The 19,860-nt window shown below is 39.4% G+C and overlaps 1 protein-coding gene across 2 annotated transcripts in view; it reads left to right on the top strand.

The window, feature by feature from the left end:
• Positions 1–19,860, top strand: part of BBOF1 (basal body orientation factor 1) — a 38,625-nt gene that overhangs the window by 12,909 nt on the left and 5,856 nt on the right. The window contains exons 5-11 of one of the 2 annotated variants that reach the window (XM_026519525.4): positions 8,071–8,151; positions 10,793–10,863; positions 11,862–12,006; positions 13,091–13,584; positions 15,634–15,735; positions 19,395–19,469; positions 19,639–19,753. In XM_026519525.4, the coding sequence (XP_026375310.3) occupies positions 8,071–8,151; positions 10,793–10,863; positions 11,862–12,006; positions 13,091–13,584; positions 15,634–15,735; positions 19,395–19,469; positions 19,639–19,753 (1,083 nt within the window). Of the gene's footprint in view, positions 1–8,070; positions 8,152–10,792; positions 10,864–11,861; positions 12,007–13,090; positions 13,585–15,633; positions 15,736–19,394; positions 19,470–19,638; positions 19,790–19,860 lie in introns of both variants that reach the window. The other variant, XM_057318487.1, reaches the window with a different exon arrangement.

Genomic DNA, 19,860 nt, shown 5'->3' with positions numbered 1-19,860 from the left:
TGGTGCTCTGAAGTCAGACTGCTAGAGTATACTGTTTTTACTACTAGGGTATCTTGTTAAATTTCCTCATCTAACACATGGAGGTGCAAATAATGGTATCAACTTCAAAGGGTCATTGTGAAGACTAAATGAAATAATCTGTTTTAAATGCACAGCACTGTGTGGTAAATATTACCTGTTGCTGATCCTGCTGCTATTATTACTACTGCTAAAATTATAATTATAGCCATTAATATTATTTAAGGCCCTTCCACCATCCCCTTTAGTGCCTCTCAGTCTTGGGCATGGTGTTCTCCAAGCATGCAATGCCTCTCAAGCCCTCCTTGGGCTGCCCAGAGCCCTGTTTAACAAGAACAAGCTTTGATGGGAAACCAGAGTTCCTGCATCTTATTTCTGTTTATCTTTTAGCTATTCACCAAGTCAAAAGGGTATATGAGAAGTGAACAAGTCAGATAAGATAGTGCAGTGTTTGAAATTATGGACTTCATGTACTGGTTCTGCAGCTGATAGCTGTATGGCTTTGGAGAGTCCATTTTCTTTCAAGTCTCAGATTCTTCACTTGTAAAATGTGGCTGTAATATCACCTGCCTCCTCTTAGAGAGGTTATGTGGATTAAATAATGTAATGTGTGTAAAATACTTAGCACATTCATTCCTACTAATCCCAGGTGAGAGTAGTAGCATAGTAGTTATTGGCGTTTTACTTTTTGTTTTAATTATATAGCTTTAAAAATCTTAGTAGAGGGATGCCTGGGTGGCTCAGTCGGTTAAGTGTCTGCCTTCTGCTCAGGTCATGATCCCAGGGTCCCACGCTTCTTGCTCAGCGGGGAGCCTGCTTCTCCCTCTGCCTGTTGCTCCCCCTGCTTTTGTGCTCTCTCTCTCTCTGACAAATAAATAAATAAAATCTTATAAAAATATAAATAAAAATCTTAGTAGAATACTCTTAAAAGCTCTAATTAAAGGGATGAGTTGGCACATTTTAGGCAAGGTAGGAAATGGGAAGACACTTTCTTAGACTAGAGGAATGTGTTTCAACTCAATCTTAATTGCAAAGTTATTCCGAAACCTTCCCGTTAGGCTTTGTTTATGAACTTGATAACTTGTTGCTTTACAACTGTTCTTATAACTGTTGCTTTAAAAGTGTTCTTAATTTCTTTTTTTAGAGATCTTTTTTTATTTGAGAGAGAGAGAGATGAGTGGGGGGGAGTGGAGGGGCAGAGGTAGAGAGAGAGAGAAGCAGACTCCCTGCTTGCTGAGCAGGAAGCCTGACTCGAGCCTCAATCCCAGGACCTGCAAGATCATGACCTGAGCCAAAGGCAAGATACTTAACTGACTGAGGCACCCAGGTGCCCCTAACATTGTTCTTAATTTCTGTACCTCACCATTATACAAGTTCCTTTGAAGTATTTTCGGAGGAACTCTCTCCTCCTATGAGTTTCCAGACCCTTTTATTTTTTTTAAGATTTTATTTATTTATTTGACAGAGAGTACAAGCAGGGGGAGCAGCAGTGGGAGAGGGAGAAGCAGGCTCCCTCCTGAGCAGGGAGCTTGATTCGGGACTCAATCCCAGGATCCTGGGATCATGACCTGAGCCAAAGGCAGACATTTAATCGACTGAGCCACCCAGGCACCCCGAGTTTCCAGAACTTTAAAGTCCTTAAAATAGCAGTTGTATAACTGTCTTCTCTAGTTATTTTATATTTATGTTGTTCTTTAATTTTATAAACAGAGGAGAATAAAAGGAGCCAAATCATCTATTTGTGTATGTCCTTGTCACTGCTCACTAGTTTCTAGATTAGCACTTAATAATAAAACTTGCAGGGGGCGCCTGAATGGCACAGTCGTTAAGTGTCTGCCTTTGGCTCAGGGCGTGGTCCCAGCATTCTGGGATCGAGCCCCGCATCGGTCTCCTCTGCTGGGAGCCTGCTTCTTCCTCTCCCACTCCCCCTGCTTGTGTTCCCTCTCTCGCTGGCTGTCTCTTTGTCAAATAAATAAATAAAATCTTTAAAAAAATAATAATAATAAAACTTGCAGAGTGCCTGGATGGCTCAGTAGTTAAGCATCTAATTTTTGATCTCTGCCAGGTCTTGATCTCAGGATTGTGAGTTCAAGCCCTTGGGCTCCAGGCTGGGCAGGGGGCCTCTTAAATAACAACAACAACAACAACAACCACAACTTGCTAAATGAGTGATATAAGGCAACCATCTAAAACTAAATCCTTTCATGGAATTCATAGAATCATAGAACTGGAAGAAACTTTAGGGCCTATTTAAGCCATTCTACAGATAAGAAAATAGACAAAAAGATGTTAAGTGACTTTCATGGTAAGTTGTAGAGCTGGCAGCAGAAGCCTGGTGAACTGAATCCCAGTCCAGTACCTCTAGTCCTGCTCCCTCTATTTCTACGCCTGCGTTAGTAACCTGTTACTGCAGAAAGAATGACTGCCAAATCTAGAGCTTAAAACCATAATAAACATTTGTTAAAAGCACAATTTCCATGGGTCAGAAATTTGGGAGCAGTTTAACCGGGAAGTTCTGGTTCAGGGCCCTTCATGAAGTTGCAATCAAGATTTTAGCCAGGGCTTCAGTCATCTGGAGGCTTGATTAGAGCTTGAAGATGGGTTCCCAGGCGCCAACTCACATGCTGTCAGGTTGGGGCCAGTCATTACTAGGTGGCCTCAACATCTTCCCATGGGGGCCTACAAAGGGGCCCTGAGCATCCTCACAATTTGGTCAGTGAGTTTACCTAAAGCAAGTAATCCCAAAGAAAGCCAGACAGAAGCTATCCCTCTCTTGACCTAGCCTTGGAAATCATAGAAGTTGTGGATTTTTTTTTCTTTCAAGATTTTATTTATTCATTCGACAGAGATAGAGACAGCCAGCGAGAGAGGGAACACAAGCAGAGGGAGTGGGAGAGGAAGAAGCAGGCTCATAGCGGAAGAGCCTGATGTGGGGCTCGATCCCATAACGCCAGGATCACGCCCTGAGCCGAAGGCAGACGCTTAACCGCTGTGCCACCCAGGCACCCCTGTGGATGTATTTTAAAACCACCACACCACCACAGTCCAAAGTATGTATTGATGCAGGAATGTTCTGATCACCTCCCTGAAGAATCTTCTTTAGTATTTCTCTATTGTAAAACCCAGTATTGTCCAGATGCCTTGTGTGAAAGTCACAACCTTACACCTCCTTTGCAACACCTATTTTCAACTTTTACTACACCGTCCCATGTGCACCCCCTTTAACCCACCTAAACTGGATATTTACTCATCTCTGAAGTCCTTTCTGCCATTTTTACTTAGTTCACACTGTTTCTTTTATCTGGAATATACTTCCAGTAGATCTTTATCCATTAAAATCTTAACCTACCCTTCAAAGGCACAGCTCAAATACATGTTCTCCATAAGGTGGTCCCCGAGAGTCATGTTTAAAAGTATTAACTTTCTTTAAAAAAAAAAAGTAATAATTTTCTTCCTTCCATTTATGATCTCTTGGATGAAACTTGAGGGTGTTAAGTGAAATTAATCAGAAAGATAAATACTTTATGATATCACTTATATGTATAGCTGAACTCAGAGAAACAGAGTAGATTAGAGTTACCCGGCTGGTAGGGAGAGGGTTATAAGGAGATACTGGTCAAAGGATACAAACTTCCAATTCTAGGATTGACAAATTCTGGGGAATCTAATGTACAGCATGGTGATTATAGCTACTAATCCTGTATTATACACTTGGAAGTCGCTAAGAAAGTAGTTCTTTTTTTTTTTTTTTAAGATTTTATTCATTTATTTGACAGAGATAGAGACAGCCAGTGAGAGAGGGAACACAAGCAGGGGGAGTGGGAGAGGAAGAAGCAGGCTCATAGCGAAAGAGCCTGATGTGGGGCTCGATCCCACAACGCCGGGATCACGCCCTGAGCCAAAGGCAGACGCTTAACCGCTGTGCCACCCAGGCGCCCCAAGAAAGTAGTTCTTAAATGTTCCTACCACAAAAAAGAAATGGCAGTTAGGTGACAGTATGAAGGTGTTAGCTAATTCTATAGTGGTAATCATTTTGCAATATAGAAGTGTGTCAGATCAACACACTGGACATCTTAGATTTATACAATGTTATGTATCAATTTACCTCATAAAGCTGGAAAAAAGGGAAAACATAAAAAGATTATTAGCAAAAAAAGTAATTTTCTTTGTGGGTTTTCATAGCATTTTGTATCTCTTTTATACTCCGTAACCCATTATACCTTGACATATTTCTCATTTGTCTTATCTCTCCGAGATTACAGTCTTTGAGGCATGAACAGTATCGTTCCTTTGTATTCATTGAAATACAAGATACGCAGTAATGCTTAATAAATCTTTGTTAAATGCTGAGTAGGTCTTTTCATTAAAAATGTAATTGAAGGACTATCAAGTCTTCTACTAACTAGATGGGAGAAATCCTTTCATAATGCATATGTGTATCAAATCATCATAATATACTCTGGAACTACTTCACTGTCAATAATTCCTCAGAAAAGCTTAAAACTTTTCTAAAAGGAATATCAAAAAGAATTTTTTATGTGAAAATGCTGAAGACTGACTCAAGAACCGTAACTTTTTAGGAACTCTCAAAATAGCTCTTGGAAGTATAGGTATACATTCTGAATCGAAGTGAATTAACTAGTGCATAGTCTAGTGGGCCGCGGTGTGATTTCTTTTTTAAGAACAATATTGCCACCTAATGGAGAAATCGATTGCAGACTTTTCAAAACGGACCATGGGCCGGGAAGATTAAAAATTCAAAGGCAAAAGATACTGGGCCACGGGAAAAAATAAGGTGGTTCTCTGGAATCCCAAATATGGGAGAATTAAGGCAGATGTAGGGGCCCATGAACTAAAAATGGGAAGGGGGTGTATACATAAAAGAAGAAAATTAATTATACTGTATATATAGAATTCACTGTACAAATTAAAAGAGGCTAATTAAATTTAGATTATCACAAGGTATCCAAAGCATAACTTTTAAAGAAAAAATGATTTCTATCTATGTGATTAACAGAAGGAGTATACATTGGTAGGTTGCAGTTATTACTTTTAATAATTTGTTTTAGTTTTTCTTCTTTTGACAAAGTGATAATACCCATTTCAGCAAATCTACTTATAAAAAAGAAGAAAATTAAAAGCCCTCCCCTGACGATTATACTACCTAGAGATAACTGGTTAATAATTTGGTGTATTTTCTTTCCGTTTTTCTTCCTCTATGTAGAAACATTTAAAAATATATGGTATTTTTTTTTTAAATGAGGTCATTATGGGGCGCCTGGGTGGCTCAGTCAGTTAAGCAGCTGCCTTTGGCTCAGGTCATGATCCTGGAGTCACACGATCAAGTCCCACATCAGCTCCCTGCTCAGTGGGGAGTCTGCTTCTCCATCTGTCCCACAACCTGCTCTCATGCTCTCTCTCACTCTGTTTCTCTCAAATAAATAAAAAAATAAAATCTTTAAAAAAAATAAATGAGGTCATTATGTACAAACTATTAGCCTGACTGTTTTTCTTTTGTTGTGAACATTTTTCAATGCCATTACATATTTTTCTACAAAATCTTTTGACTAGATGCATGGAATTCCACCGGGTAGATGGATCATGATTTATTTTTTTATTTTTATTTATTTTAAGATTTTATTTATTCATTTGACAGAGATAGAGACAGCCAGCGAGAGAGGGAACACAAGCAGGGGGAGTGGGAGAGGAAGAAGCAGGCTCCTAGCAGAGGAGCCTGATGTGGGGCTCGATCCCATAACGCCGGGATCACGCCCTGAGCTGAAGGCAGACGCTTAACCGTTGTGCCACCCAGGCGCCCCTATTTTTTTATTTTTAAAAAGATTTTATTTATTTATTGAACGAGAGAGGGAGATAGAGAGGTGGGGGAGGGGCTGAGGGAAACAGAAAAGAGAGAATCTCAAGCGAACTCCACGCTCAGCACAGAGCCCAACACAGGGCTCAATCCCATGACCCTGAGATCATGACCTGAGCCAAAATCAAGAGTCCAAAGCTCAACCAACTGAGCCACCCAGGGGCCCCAACATATCATGATTAATTGGTCCCTTGTTGGACATCTGGACTGTTTTCTTTTTGAAGAATATGTAAAAATCTTTTTTTAAAGATTATTTATTTGAGAGAGAATATGAGCAGTAGTGGGGTGGGGCAGAGGGAGAGGGAGAGGCAGACTCCCCGCTGAGCATGGAGCCTGATGTGGGACTCCGTCCCAGGACCCTGAGATCATGACCTGAGCTGAAGGCAGACGCTTAACTGACTGAGCTGCCCAGGTGCCCCTGGACTTCTTTCTAATTTTCCATTATTATACACGGTGATGAACATCCAAGTAACAATGTTTTTCTACATATGTAATTAGCATTTAGGATAACTTCTTAGAGGTGGAATTTTTTTTTTAAAAGATTTTATTTATTTATTGTCAGAGAGAGAGTGAGAGAGAGAGGCAGGCAGAGGGAGATGCAGTTTCCCTGCTGAGCAAGGAGCTCACTGTGGGACTCGATCCGAGGACCCTGGATCATGACCTGAGTCAAAGGCAGATGCTTAACTGAGTGAGCCACCCAGGCATTCCAATCAGAGGTGGAATTTATAGGTTAAAGAACATAAACTTCTAAAGGTTTTTGATAGGCATTACCTAACTATCTTTTGAAAGATTTGTTAATTTATGGATTTTTGAGAGTCCAATGGCATATGAAAGGTCCATCCCTGCACACACGAAGATGATAGACTGTTTCCATAAACTTGTATATTGACGTTAATTTTCGGTCTTTAATGATGTAAGAGGCCATTTTAAAAAATTGTACAAGAAATACAGGGAGAAAGAACATCTGAAAGAGATCATATAAAACGGAGATTTAATACAATTAGGACAGAGATCACAGGAAAATTGTTAAGTATAAGGAAGGATGATAGTAGATATAATAATAACTAGCTTTCATATTAAACGGTTACTATTCTAGGTACTTTACACGTATTGTTTGTTATTTAATCCTTGCCACACCCTATGAGCTAGTTACTATTATTGTTCTTTTTATTCCTGGAAACCTGAGAAGTTAAGTGATTTGCCCAGAGTAAAACAGCTGGCAAGTGAGAAAGATTTGTGTCTTGGGGAAACCCTTCTCTACTGCCTTTTCTATGGCATAAAGATTGGATTGAGTATGCCTATTTCAGCCTGATTGATTGCCAGGAAATGTAGACTATAGGATCGTTGCTTTAAATTAGTTTACCTTTCTTTGCCTAGAGAGTTTTATGTCCTTTTTTTCCCATGTATACATGTTTTGAGGACAGAAGGATCTGTCTGTGGGAATCATAGGGAGATGTGTTTTAGATTAATACTAGGAAGAATTTTCTAAAAATGGAAACTATGAAATGCTAGTCTAATGAATTAATGAGATTTGAATTAGTGCTACTTCTGTCTCTAGATATTTTTCTCATAGAAGGAATCCTGTACTAAGTGGGAAATTACATGTAGTGTGACTCTTAAGATCCCTTTCTATTTTAAAATAGTATTTTTTTAAAAGCTTATTTATTTAAATAATCTTTACACCCAACATGGGGCTTGAACTCATGCTCTCTCTCACTCTGTCTCTCTCAAATAAATAAATAAAATCTTAAAAAAAAAGCAAATGAGGTCATTATGTACAAACTGTTAACCTGACTTTTTTACTTTTATTGTGAACATTTTTCTAGAGTTGCACAGTCAAGAGTTGCATGAACACCCCGACTGAGGTGGCATATCAGGTGCCCCAATTCTAAAATATTATGATTCTGTGAGTCCACATGATATTTGAAAAATATGATTATGAGAACAACTTGTCCTGGGAACTATTGTTCATGAACAGCGTTTTAAAAACTCAATACTGATTTTGCAAGTCTGTAGAAGATTGGTCAGAAAGATGGTACTCACGGGCAGGGACATGGAATTTTCTGTGTTCAGGATTAAGAAATAATGTGTAACAGAAAATGTTTGTTTATTGAGAATTTTCCAGGAATGTGCCTCAATCACCACCATTTCCTATTGCTCTTTTATTGTTTTAATTACAGCTGAAGGAGAATTTGAGAAATACAGAACGGAAACATCAGGAGACTCTTAGAAGACTGGAAGGCAGGTTTTTTGAAGAAAAGGTATGACATTTTCGAGTTAGTTAAGAAATATTTTGTTAACAAAAAAGAAATATTTTGTTTACTAAAAGCATAAAAGTATCTATATGCATTCTGAGACATGTCAACTTTCCTTTGGATCTTATTAGAGAATTGTTTATGAGATCACAGCAGATTAAAAAAAGAAAAACAGGGAAAATGAAACCTGTTCAAGATATCTCAATGTTTAGTCTTTTTCCCCCTCCTAGTTAGAGATTCTTTTTTTTAAAAGATTTTATTTATTTATTTTTGAGAGAGAGAGGATGAGCATGAGTAGGGGGAGGGGGAGGGGAGGAAGAGGGGGGAAGGGGAAAGAGGGAGAGAGGGAGAGGGGGGACATGGGGAGAGGGGGAGAGAGAGAAGCACACTCCCTGCTGAGCAGGGAGCCTGATGCAGGACTTAATCTCAGGACTCTGGGATCATGACCAGAGCTGAAGGCAGATGCTTAACCAACTGAGCCACCCAGGTACCCCTAGTTAGAGATTCTTGAAATCCTCAAGAGGGATTATCATCTTACCAAGGTTTCAGGACACGCCCCCCTCAGCTTGGTGTTCCCCTGGTGGAAGGAGAGCCCCACGTACCACATTATGTAGGGGGGATACGATGGGAGAGGTCACTCTGGTACACATGAAGGTGTTTCCCTAGTCAAGCCAAGCTAAACTAAACCAAGGATGTTAATAAAAGGGGGCTCAAAAATGTTCCTTAGCTTATCACAAACTTCTGTGTCTCTCTGTGCCTCTGACGTTAATTCTCCAAATTGTGGGAAGTGCATTGGAACACTTCTCTTCTACAAAATCATTTCAGAGGAGCCATGGTTTTTCTTTAATTGTTGTAATTTTTCCTTTTTGGGAAGAACTGACAGATTTTCCTCAGAAATTGGTAGGGATGTAGCAAGGTGAGGGTGGGGCAAATAAGTACTCATATGAGGTTTAGATTTGCTTCAAAAAGTGGCTCTAGATTGCCAGTTTATGTAACCTAGGAGTGGGCCAGGTGCTTTCCCCCTGGGCACTTCCTGGCACTGTTAGGAATGCAAGTCCTCAGGAATGGGCTGCTCTCAACTGCCTTTTCCCTCTGTCCCACCCTAAGCTTGATCTCTTCTCTGCTAACTATAGCACTCTACAAACAAAGGTTAGGTGTGCTTGGTCAGTTTATAGAATACCTGACTGACAGTGCTTATGTAAATAGGATTTTTATGTCTGGAAGTAGGTGGCTGCTGGCCTTTTCCTTCATAGTTGCAAGATAGTTAATGCAGCTCTGAGATTTGTCTGTGTTTAAGGCAGGAAGAAGGGAGGCTCCAGCTGTGTCTGTCCTTTTTGATCTGCAAACCATGAAAGCTTTCCCAGAAACTCTTGGCAGATTTCTTCTTACATCTATCTCGTTGGCCAGAACCATGTTATATTGAATGCTGGGAAAGTGAGTGTGTTGTTTTTCTAGGCCCTAGTGGAAGCTGGGAAGGAAAAGGGAGGATGGGAATGAGTGTTGGGATGGCCAGCCGCAGCTGGAGCCGTCTCACCACGTCAGGTGTGAACCTCCTGGTTAGGTACGAACTCCTGCGCTGGTGTGAACCCCAGTGCTGCTGGTTGATGGCAGTGGGCTTTCCAGTCAGCCTGTTTGTTCATCCATACTGTAGCACTCTCCACCCGACCACATAAAGGACTCCCCTCAGGTTATTGGTGTTTTGCCTCTCCATTTAATCCTTTCTGTTCCTTGAACAGCCAAGCTCTTTCCCAATGGTATACTTTTGTACTTTGCCATTCCTTTCTGGAATGTTCTTCCTCCAGCTCTGGCTCTTCTCATTCTTCAGAACTTAAATGTCATTTCCTCAGAGACGGATTCCCTAAACCCCAACCTAAAAGAATCTCCCTCGATTACTGTCTGTGTCATTACCTCGCTTTCTACATTGACAGCATTTATCACAGTCTATTAATTCTCTTATGTGTTTACTTGTTAGGGAGGCGGTATAGCGTCATATTGCCTGCTCTAAATCTTTGCTCTGCCATTTACTACTTATCTGACTCTGGGCGGGTCACTAACCTCTCCTTCCCTCTCATTTCCTCAGTCCTTGTTTTTGGGGCTAATAATAGTGTCTAATTCTTAGGGTTGTTGTGAGAAGTAATTAATAAAGTAAAGCTCTTAGAACCATGCCTGGCACATGGTAAATACTCAGTGCATTTTAATTATTATCGTTGCTTGGATCTCACCTAGAATATACGGTAAGATTTTATCTGGGATTTTATCTGTTTTTTCACCACAGAATTTCCAGCATCTAAAAAATCTGGTACAATATTAGTGCTCAATACGAGTGTTTTGCATAAGTAAATAAATGACTCTCACCACATTGTATTTAGCAGAAATTTCTCCCGGCTCTGCTTTTCAACACTGATGTAGAATTTTTTTGGTATTTTCATGTCATGTCGCTTCTTTAACGGGGAGACCCGGAGGTACCCTGAGGTTCCCGTGTTCACACTCTCCTCTTTGCTATCTCCTCCACAAGTATTTGGAGTTTTCACACCAGCTCATGTGACAGGAGTATTTTATTTGACATTATGAAATCAATATTTCATTTTTTGATGTGTAAATTTTTTAGAAATATAACTGTATTAAAATAGCCTATTTTCTTTTTTAGCACCGACTAGAACAAGAGGCTGAAAAGAAGATAATAATGCTGGCCGAGAGAGCTCACCATGAAGCTGTTGTGTAAGAGACTGCTGTCTCTTTTTCCTTTCTCATAGCCTCTCTGACCTCTTTGCTGGTCTGTTTTGTTATTATTATGTTGTCTTCCCCCTTCTCTGCTGGTTTGCTTTCTTCAAAAAATTTTTTTTAAAGATTTTATTTATTTATTCGACAGAGATAGAGACAGCCAGCGAGAGAGGGAACACAAGCAGGGGGAGTGGGAGAGGAAGAAGCAGGCTCATAGCGGAGGAGCCTGATGTGGGGCTCGATCCCATAACGCCGGGATCACGCCCTGAGCCGAAGGCAGACGCTTAACCGCTGTGCCACCCAGGCGCCCCTTCTTTCTTCAAATTTTGTTGTTTACTTTCCCTCACTGTTTCTTTCTCTTTGTGTCCCGGCCCCTTTCCCACCCACCCTTTCTGTACCAGGGTGGTGTGGAGGAAAGAACCCCGGCTTTGAAGTTAGACTTTGGTTCCCAACATGTATACTGACTGACTGACTCACTGTCAGAAGATTTCCTTAGTTTTTTGAAATTAAAAGTTCTTCATCTAAAAATGCGGATAATCATAGCAACTGTACAGAGTTGTCACGAGGTATGTTAGTGAAAGTAACACTTAATTGTGTTGTGTTAATAAATAAACTCCCAAGTCTCAATGGTTTAGTTCTTGCTCACTTAACAATCCAGTGTGAGTCTGATCGCTTTCCTTGAGCGGTGATTCAGGAACTGGGGCTGCTTCCATCTTGGACTTCTTCACATGCAGTCATATGGACAGGAGAGAGCATGGGAAATTCCTGTCTGCTGCTCTTAACTGCCTTGGACTGGAAGTGACACGTAACTTTTCACTTTCCCGTTGGTGAGAACTTAGTCATAAGATCCCCACCTGACTGTCGAGTACCCACCATTAACTAAATAAGTGGTGGTCATTATTTTTAATATTGGGGGATAAGGCAATCACTGTTCTAGTTTGGTAATATCTAATACTTAGGCCTGTGTTTTGGGATCTTATATCTATCTATTTCAGGCAATTGAACAATGCTGGAAGAGCTGTTTTTAAAGAGAATGTTTATCTCCAGAAAGCTCTCGCATACCATCTGAAGGAAGCTGATGCTCTACAAAAAAACTCCCAGAAGTTGCAAGAGACTCAGACTTTCCTTCTGCATCAAAAGGTTCCCACTCCATTTAGACTTCATTTCCTGTCTTTCTGCTTTTTGTTTGTTTAAGGATTGGGTTGGTAAGTATGAAAAATTGAGTATAATAAGGACAATGGGACCATTTTTCTTCTGTCTGAATGATGTACCTTTCTTATCTGAAGGGATTAATTACAAGAATGACATAAGAAGCATTTGACTTGGCTTTTTAAGGAATGTATCAGAAACATAACTCCTATCCTCTACTGCTGTAGAATACTCATTTTACTTTACTTAGCTTAGAGTTGGTCTCTGAATCACTTAGGAATAGGTTCGGCTGTAGCAGCCCTGACAACAAGGGCCTTACCATGTAAGGGTTTATTCTCTCCCCTAAAGGAAGTCTGGAGGTTAGCAATCCGGAGCTGGAATGGTAGTGACACAAAGTGGACAGAACTCAGTTTCCTTAACTGTGCTGTGCAGTGTGTGGCTGACATCCCCAAAGTCACTTCACGGCCCAAAGCAGCTGCTAGAACTCTAACCATTACTCAAACAGCAGGAAGAAAAAAGGACAAGGAGGAAAAAAGTATGCCCCTCCCTTTAGAGGTGTTCCTGGCAGTCCTGCACACACTTCTACATTTCATTGACCAGAACTTAGCTACATGGCTTTGCTGAACTGCAACGGAGACTGAGAATTTTCGGTTGGGCTTCCTGCCTTTCTGAATAAAATTAGAGTTTTATCACTAAGAAGGAAAGGGAAAATGAAAAAGAAATAGGCAACTAGCCTACGGCTGAGGATAGGAAACAATTTCCAGTATATAGTTGTTAATGTGTTACTGTATAGTCTTACTAATTTTGAAATTACCCTTTTCGATAATACAAAATATTTAAACTTTCAGAATTTTAGAGGAAGGACAGTTTCTTACTTAGCAAAAGTAGTGGCCTTCACAAGCTCAGAGAAGAGCCCTTGGATGTTTTTTACTCTCCATACACAGAACACCAAATATCACCATCTCAACCTGGCGGCAGATTTAAATCTCATGAAGTAATGAAAATTAGTGAGGAACTTTTAAGTTCTGAAATTGACTAAAAAAAAATCTCTCGCCTCTCTCATCTTTGTTTTTAGGAGATCAATGATCTGTTGGTTAAGGAAAAGATTATGCAACTTACCCAACAAAGATTGCAAATCCAGACTCTTCAGAAGAAGGTGGTAAGCTTGGAGACTGCCCTGAGCTGTATGACCAGAGAGTTTGAGACTGAAGTTTGTAAAATGCAGCAACAGGCAACGATAGAGAACGAAGCAGGGCAGGTTGAAATTGACAAGCTGCAGCAGCTTCTCCAGATGAAGGACAGAGAAATGAACCGCGTAAAGAAGCTGGCCAAGAACATACTGGATGAGAGAACAGAAGTGGAAAGGTTCTTTTTAGATGCTCTACACCAAGTGAAGCAACAGATCCTATTTAACAGGAAGCATTATAAACAGGTAGCACAAGCTGCTTTCAATTCTAAAATGAGAGAGGCATGTGCAGGAAGAACAGAATATCCCAAAATCCGAACGTTTGATGGCAAAGAGCACAGCACCAATAGTGTGAATCAAGATCTTATGGAGGCTGAGAAGTGGTACTAATCATGCCTTTAATATTTTATCTTTTGTGCTATTTTTGTGCCCTTTAGAGAAATAGGAACCCTCAGAAGTTCAGTTTGCTAATATCTAAATATCGAATACATTACTCCTTAAGTTATTTGAGGACAGGAACTATCTTACTCATCTTTATAATCCCTATGGTTAGGACAGTGTGTGGGGCTTAGTAGGTATTCTTAGTAGATTCCCTTTTTTCATCACAGAGACGTCTTAAAGAGACTAGATCATTTGTTCTATAGAATGTCATTGTAATATCTTTTAATGTGTTCTTTCATTTTACTTTCTGTAAATTCATTATAAAGGTTTGATCAGATTCCGTTTAAACATTTTTGATAAGCATACTGTCATGAATATTTTATAATGTTCCCTTTACTATTCTGAGATGAAATTTATAGGTAATAATATCTAACTAAACATATAATTTAAAAAACCAATATAACAGTTCTTTGTAATAATCCTTTATTGTACAGAACTGTCCCATGGATTGGAGGACATCCAGTAGTGTGCCCCCACCATTGTATTAACCAAAAGTCCCCACAAGTTTCCAAAATAAACTTCAGAGATCTACTGCCACTCTGATAAAGGTAGCAGAATGCTTGACACAGTTGTAGACTGTGTACAATGTTTCCTGTTAGCATTTTTGTCTGTCAGTGCATTCTTAAACCATAAAGTATAGTGCATTTTAAAGATTATTCTGAAAAAAAAAGTCTTGTATCCCAGTGCAACTAGGTTCTTCAAAGAACCTTAACCTTAATTCAAGAAACTTAAAAGGGCTCCCTACTACTCTGTACTAAATATCTTATTAACAGTGCTTCCAAATGAGTTTTCTGTTTTGTTTTATAATGGGCTGATTTGTAGGGTCTTTTAAATCATATAGATGTTGGGAAGGTTGGACATGGTCTGTGGCTTCTGAAAGATGAGACTCTTCAAAAATGTCTATACTATCATTTTAAAAACTTTTTGCCATATTCAGAAGTTTGTTACTTTTGTTACCAAGAGGTTCACTGTGATTTCCTTTTTTTAATTTAATATGTCAAGCAAGTTGAGTCTCTACCATACATAAGGCAGTTTCTTTTCTATTTTTGTCTCCACAGTGGTAAGTAAGTTTTCAGAGGGAGGTATATAAAATGATTCTCCACATTGTTATTGCAGCAACTGGACTCTTCCCCTTCTGCCCTCTGTGTGACATTTTTGCTACTGAACAACTTCTCATCTTAACCTCAGTGTTCTATTGCTTGTACCAGCAGGGCAGAAATGGTGATTAAAATATTACATCATCTGCTTAAGAGGCAGATTGGGGAAGGAAAGTTGAAGTATATGGTGATCATAAGGCAAAACCTAAACTTTTAAAGAAAACTACCCCAATTGACCTATATGCGAAAACATTTCTTACATTGTCCAACATCAGTATTCTCTACAGTGTCAGCCAGCTTTCATAAATAGCAAATAGATTACGAATCGTCTGGGAAAGTGGTAGTATAGATAAAGACCTGCCTGGAAAGCTTAGCTGCAGATTTATTTGGAGGTAAGAAAATAGGCTAGATAAGTTATGTGTTATTTTCTAAATGTACCTCTTGTCACTCTGTTTTCATAGCAAAATATCTGATACAAAAAGAAATGTTAAAAGGAATTTAGCCATAATCTCACCTTGTAAATAACTGTTTTTTGTTGTTGTGTGGTTCCTTTGGTCTTTGTATCTCAATGCACGTTATATTACAACTTTCTATTTTGCTTATTTGCTTAATGTTTGAGCACAAACCTTTTTCTTATTATAGTTTTTCTTATTTTTATCTTAATGATTACATAACAATTCAGAATGGCTAGCATATTGATATCCTTTTCAACTTTTCAACTATGATTTTGTAACAGACACAGTTTGCTTTGTAGTCATTACATTTGGAAGCCTCTTAATATTCAGTTATGGTTTGGAAATTTTCTCATGTTTACATATTTCATATTTTTTAAAAAGATGAGATGCTTACTTTGACTATATTTTTGTTTCATTTTTTTTCCTTGAAATTCTTCAGGACCAATATTCAAGGAAATGTGGATATCGGAGATTTGACCTGGGAGCAGAAGGAGAAAGTCTTGAGATTGCTTTTTGCGAAAATGAATGGTTTTGTTCCTAGGTAACACCCTATTTCTGTAGCGAAATACCAAATTGTCATCAAACCTAGAAATCATATAAGAACAATGAACTTACTCTCACTTAGAATTAAAGGAATGGGAAAGGACCAGAAAATATAAAGCGGTCATACTGCTTAGCACCTGCCACTCCCAGAGATGAATGGGAGACGAATGAAAGAACACGAAAATGAAAGATGAGTTAGAATTAAAAGGGAGGGAGAAAAGAGCTTGGATGTTGAAGGTAATGCTTGCTGGGAAGGTACGATGTTGTTCAGCTGAGTTGAGTGGTCACTGAAGAGAAGCACAGTAATTGGTAAGATTTTATTGGTTTGCGAAGATAAGTAAATGATTTTTAAGCTGATTATGAATCAAGAGAACCTCTAATACCAAGAAAAAGACCTAGAAAAGAAAACAGAAGTCCACAGATATTCCAAGTAATTATTTTTCATGATTCATTTCACTCTCTTTCTCCGCTATGTTTTATCGGTGACTATAACCCTGGTAATGAACTACAAAGTGGCGATAATAAATCAACACTTATTAATTGCTTACATGCTTGGTACTATGTTAGGTATTATGGGCATTCAAAGGAATTAAGAGACATTGCCCTTGATCTCAAAGAGTTTATAATCCAGTTGCCCAAACAAAACCAAAAGGCAAAGAAAAAAGTTAGGTGGCACAATAAACATCATTGGAGTTCAGACAATGTGCCAGTGGCCTACAGTAGTCAGGGAAGACTTCAGTCAGGAAGACTTAAAGAGTATGACTCTGCAGGGTGCTTTGTAGGAGAAAGTAGTAGAGTGGGAAGGGTACATCAGTCAAGGGGCTTAATACACAACTTAAGCAGAAGCCCAGAGGTAGCAATGCAGGTGGGGTGTTTGGGGGTCATCAAGGAAACACTTCCCAGCTTGAAGAAATTTGATGGTACTAAAGAGTAATTAGTAATTAGAAATAAGGTTGGATCTATAGATTAAATTATGATGAGCCTTAAAAACCATGCCAGAAACCCAAATCTTACACCACTGTATATTCTGGAATAGTGTAACACACTTTCCTTTTCTGCCTTGAAGGAATAAAAGAGCAATAAGCCCTACTCTCATACTGTCTCACTGGAAGGGTTCACAGGCCACTGTTCTCAGAGCTGACCTGAACCTGATGCAGTGACACTTAGGGCGGGCCACAGGACAGAAGTAGAGTTGGGAACCTGCAGAAGCCACCATGCTCCTCTGGAAGTGTGGCGGTGCTGGGGTAGGCGGGAATGGAAGCCATCAGAGAAAAGGGACAAACTGAGACACTAAGGAAGGAGAAATAGGACTTGGTGATAGAAGACAAAAGGAAGGGTGGGGGAATGGGATAGGCCGGTGATGGGTAGTAAGGAGGGCACATATTGCATGGCGCACTGGGTGTTATACACAACTAATGAATCATCGAGCCTTACATCGAAAACCGGGGATGTACTGTATGGTGACTAACATAATATAATAAAAAATCATTATAAAAAAAAAAAAGACAAAAGGAAGAAAGAAAGCAAAGTGTAAAAGTTTAAGGTGTTTAGCTTAGAAATGCAAGAATGGTGGTAAGAAAGGCAAATGAAAAATCTGGAAAGCCAGCATGAGGGAAATGTTTATTTAGTCTGTCCATTAAGTCATTAGCAAATAAATACATATTGGGTACCTACTACTTATTGAGAATATACTGTTGAGCAAATAAAGACATCATTCCTAATCTCAGGGAGTTCATAGTCTATGTGGAAGAAAAACATTATTCAAATCATCACACAAATATAAAAGTAGAACTATGACATTGGCTCAAAGGAGTGGTTTATAGTGGTAAGAGCCTGGATTAGGGGAATCTGACCTAACTAAAGAGTTCAGGTTAAGTTTCTAAGGAAGTAAAAGCTTGAGCTGACCTCTAAAAGGTAAATAGGAGCAGAGGGTGAAGGAAAAAACACTCTGGGCAGAAGAAATAGGAGTATTTTCAGTGTTGAATTGGAGATGATGGCAATATATTGAAGTGAAAAATACTCAAGGCATTTGTAAATAGGGACTGGAGTACATGTGAGTTTAGGGAGGGAGATTTGAGGATTTTTAGTGAAAACTGGTAGTTGAGTGTAGGAGAGTGGCCGAAGGATGAAGAGTAAAGGGCTGAGGCTAGGAATAACCACTAAAATAAACAGGAGAACAAGGAAGAGGACAAGGAAGAGAGCAGAGTGTAAAGAATTATAGGTTAAATGGAAAATGGAGGACTTTGAAATGGACTTTGTGTCCCTGGTAGCCTTCCAAAGTTTTGTTTTTCATTTTTTATTAAGAGGTGGAGGCAGAAGCCATCCAGACTACAGGTACAGAATGTCTGTCTCATTGTGAGTTGACTTTTCTGCACCCCAAGAAACAACCAGAGTTCTAGTTCCACACTGTGTGGTTTTCAACACTGGAAAAACAAAGGAATTTGAGTAGAAATATTTTACACCAAAGCAGTGAACTTTGACCACAATGGAACAAGTCTAAGCCTGTTGGAATCTCATGCCGGAGTTGGATGAAGGGCAAAGATGGGAATAGAGTAGTGAAATGTGAGGTGAAGAAGAGTTTAATGAGAAGGCTCAAGCCAGAGGGGGGAGGAATTAGATGATGAATGATCAAGGCACGGACAGTAACTAGAAAGTTTACGAGTTCAGTTGACTGTATGATTGTGACCCTAACAGTAGGATATTTTTCTTTGTGCTTAAACAAAGTCAAGGAGTATAACCAATAAATTGTACTCTTTAGTGCATCGGCAATCACTGTGGCTATAACTCAGGTACTAGTAGTATCCAAAGGACATTTTTTAAATGCGTCATTATTAGACGATGTAAGATGGCCATATTTTGAATGAGTTTATCCTGCTTTCATATACCTAATTGAAGACCAGTTTTAGGAGTAGAGTATGTGTCTTTATCTGCTGGCAAATCAACCTATTATACTTTGTATAATCCTGTTAAGCTCATTTTCCATTAAAATATTGAATCGGTGATATGATTATTTCCTGTTCTTAAACCGGACTTTCCAACGTAAAAGGAGAAATTTCATGCTGGGTCTATCTCCACTGGGTAATTTTTCTATGTTCTGAGGTTCTTTTTGTGGGAAGGGAATTTTTCTGGTCCTGTTTCTTTCTTTTTTTTTTTTTTTTTAAAGATTTTATTTATTTATTCGACAGAGATAGAGACAGCCAGCGAGAGAGGGAACACAAGCAGGGGGAGTGGGAGAGGAAGAAGCAGGCTCATAGGGGAAGAGCCTGATGTGGGGCTCGATCCCAGATGGCCGGGATCACGCCCTGAGCCGAAGGCAGACGCTTAACCGCTGTGCCACCCAGGCGCCCCTCTGGTCCTGTTTCTAAGCAGTACTCTGGTTTAGTCTTAGCCATCACCGTTAATAGCTGTTGTATGTGTATCATCATCATGATCATCTCCATAAATATTCCCATTTAAGTTCAACATGTCTCAACTTTAAGAGAAAACAAGTTTATATTAACTTGCCTAACATTATACTGCCTCTATGTATGTGTAAAGCTCAATTTTGAAAATAAAAAGTTCATCCAACTGAAGCATTTCATTTAGCACTTTAAAAGCGTAGTTGAAATATGGGGCATGAGGAGACACTAACTCATTGCTAACTTTTACCTACCACAGGAAATACAGTCGGCGTTCTAGGCCTCCGGTTCCAGACTATGTTGTTCCTGATGATGGAGAGACAAAGGAATTTGGGTAAGATCTCTCTTGACAAAGCAATGACTGTGGGCCTGAACACAACCGTCGTGGGAACATTTTAAATGTGCTAGAACTGAGTGGGAGTTACATGTCAAGTCAGTTGCTCTGAACCAAGTTCCATGTGTATGTGGTTGCTGACAGGTCTGTCATTTTGTTATTACTACAGGGATGACAGTAAGCTTCAAGATCAAACCTTCATCACTCAGCAAGTACCAGTCTCAGACTCTTCTGGTGAAGTGGTGATACCCAATATTCAGAAAGGATCACGAGAGTCTGACATAGTAAGCAGTCTATAGTCTAACCAAACAATACACATAGTAAGTGCTACTTTTCCCCGTGCAACTTCTTGCTAAGCCATAGTGCTTTTCTCTACTAGCCAAGAGCTCTC

The sequence above is a fragment of the Ursus arctos genome, unplaced genomic scaffold (assembly GCF_023065955.2).
Source record: "Ursus arctos isolate Adak ecotype North America unplaced genomic scaffold, UrsArc2.0 scaffold_25, whole genome shotgun sequence".
NCBI lineage: Eukaryota > Metazoa > Chordata > Mammalia > Carnivora > Ursidae > Ursus > Ursus arctos.
This window is presented reverse-complemented; position numbering and strand designations above follow the sequence as displayed.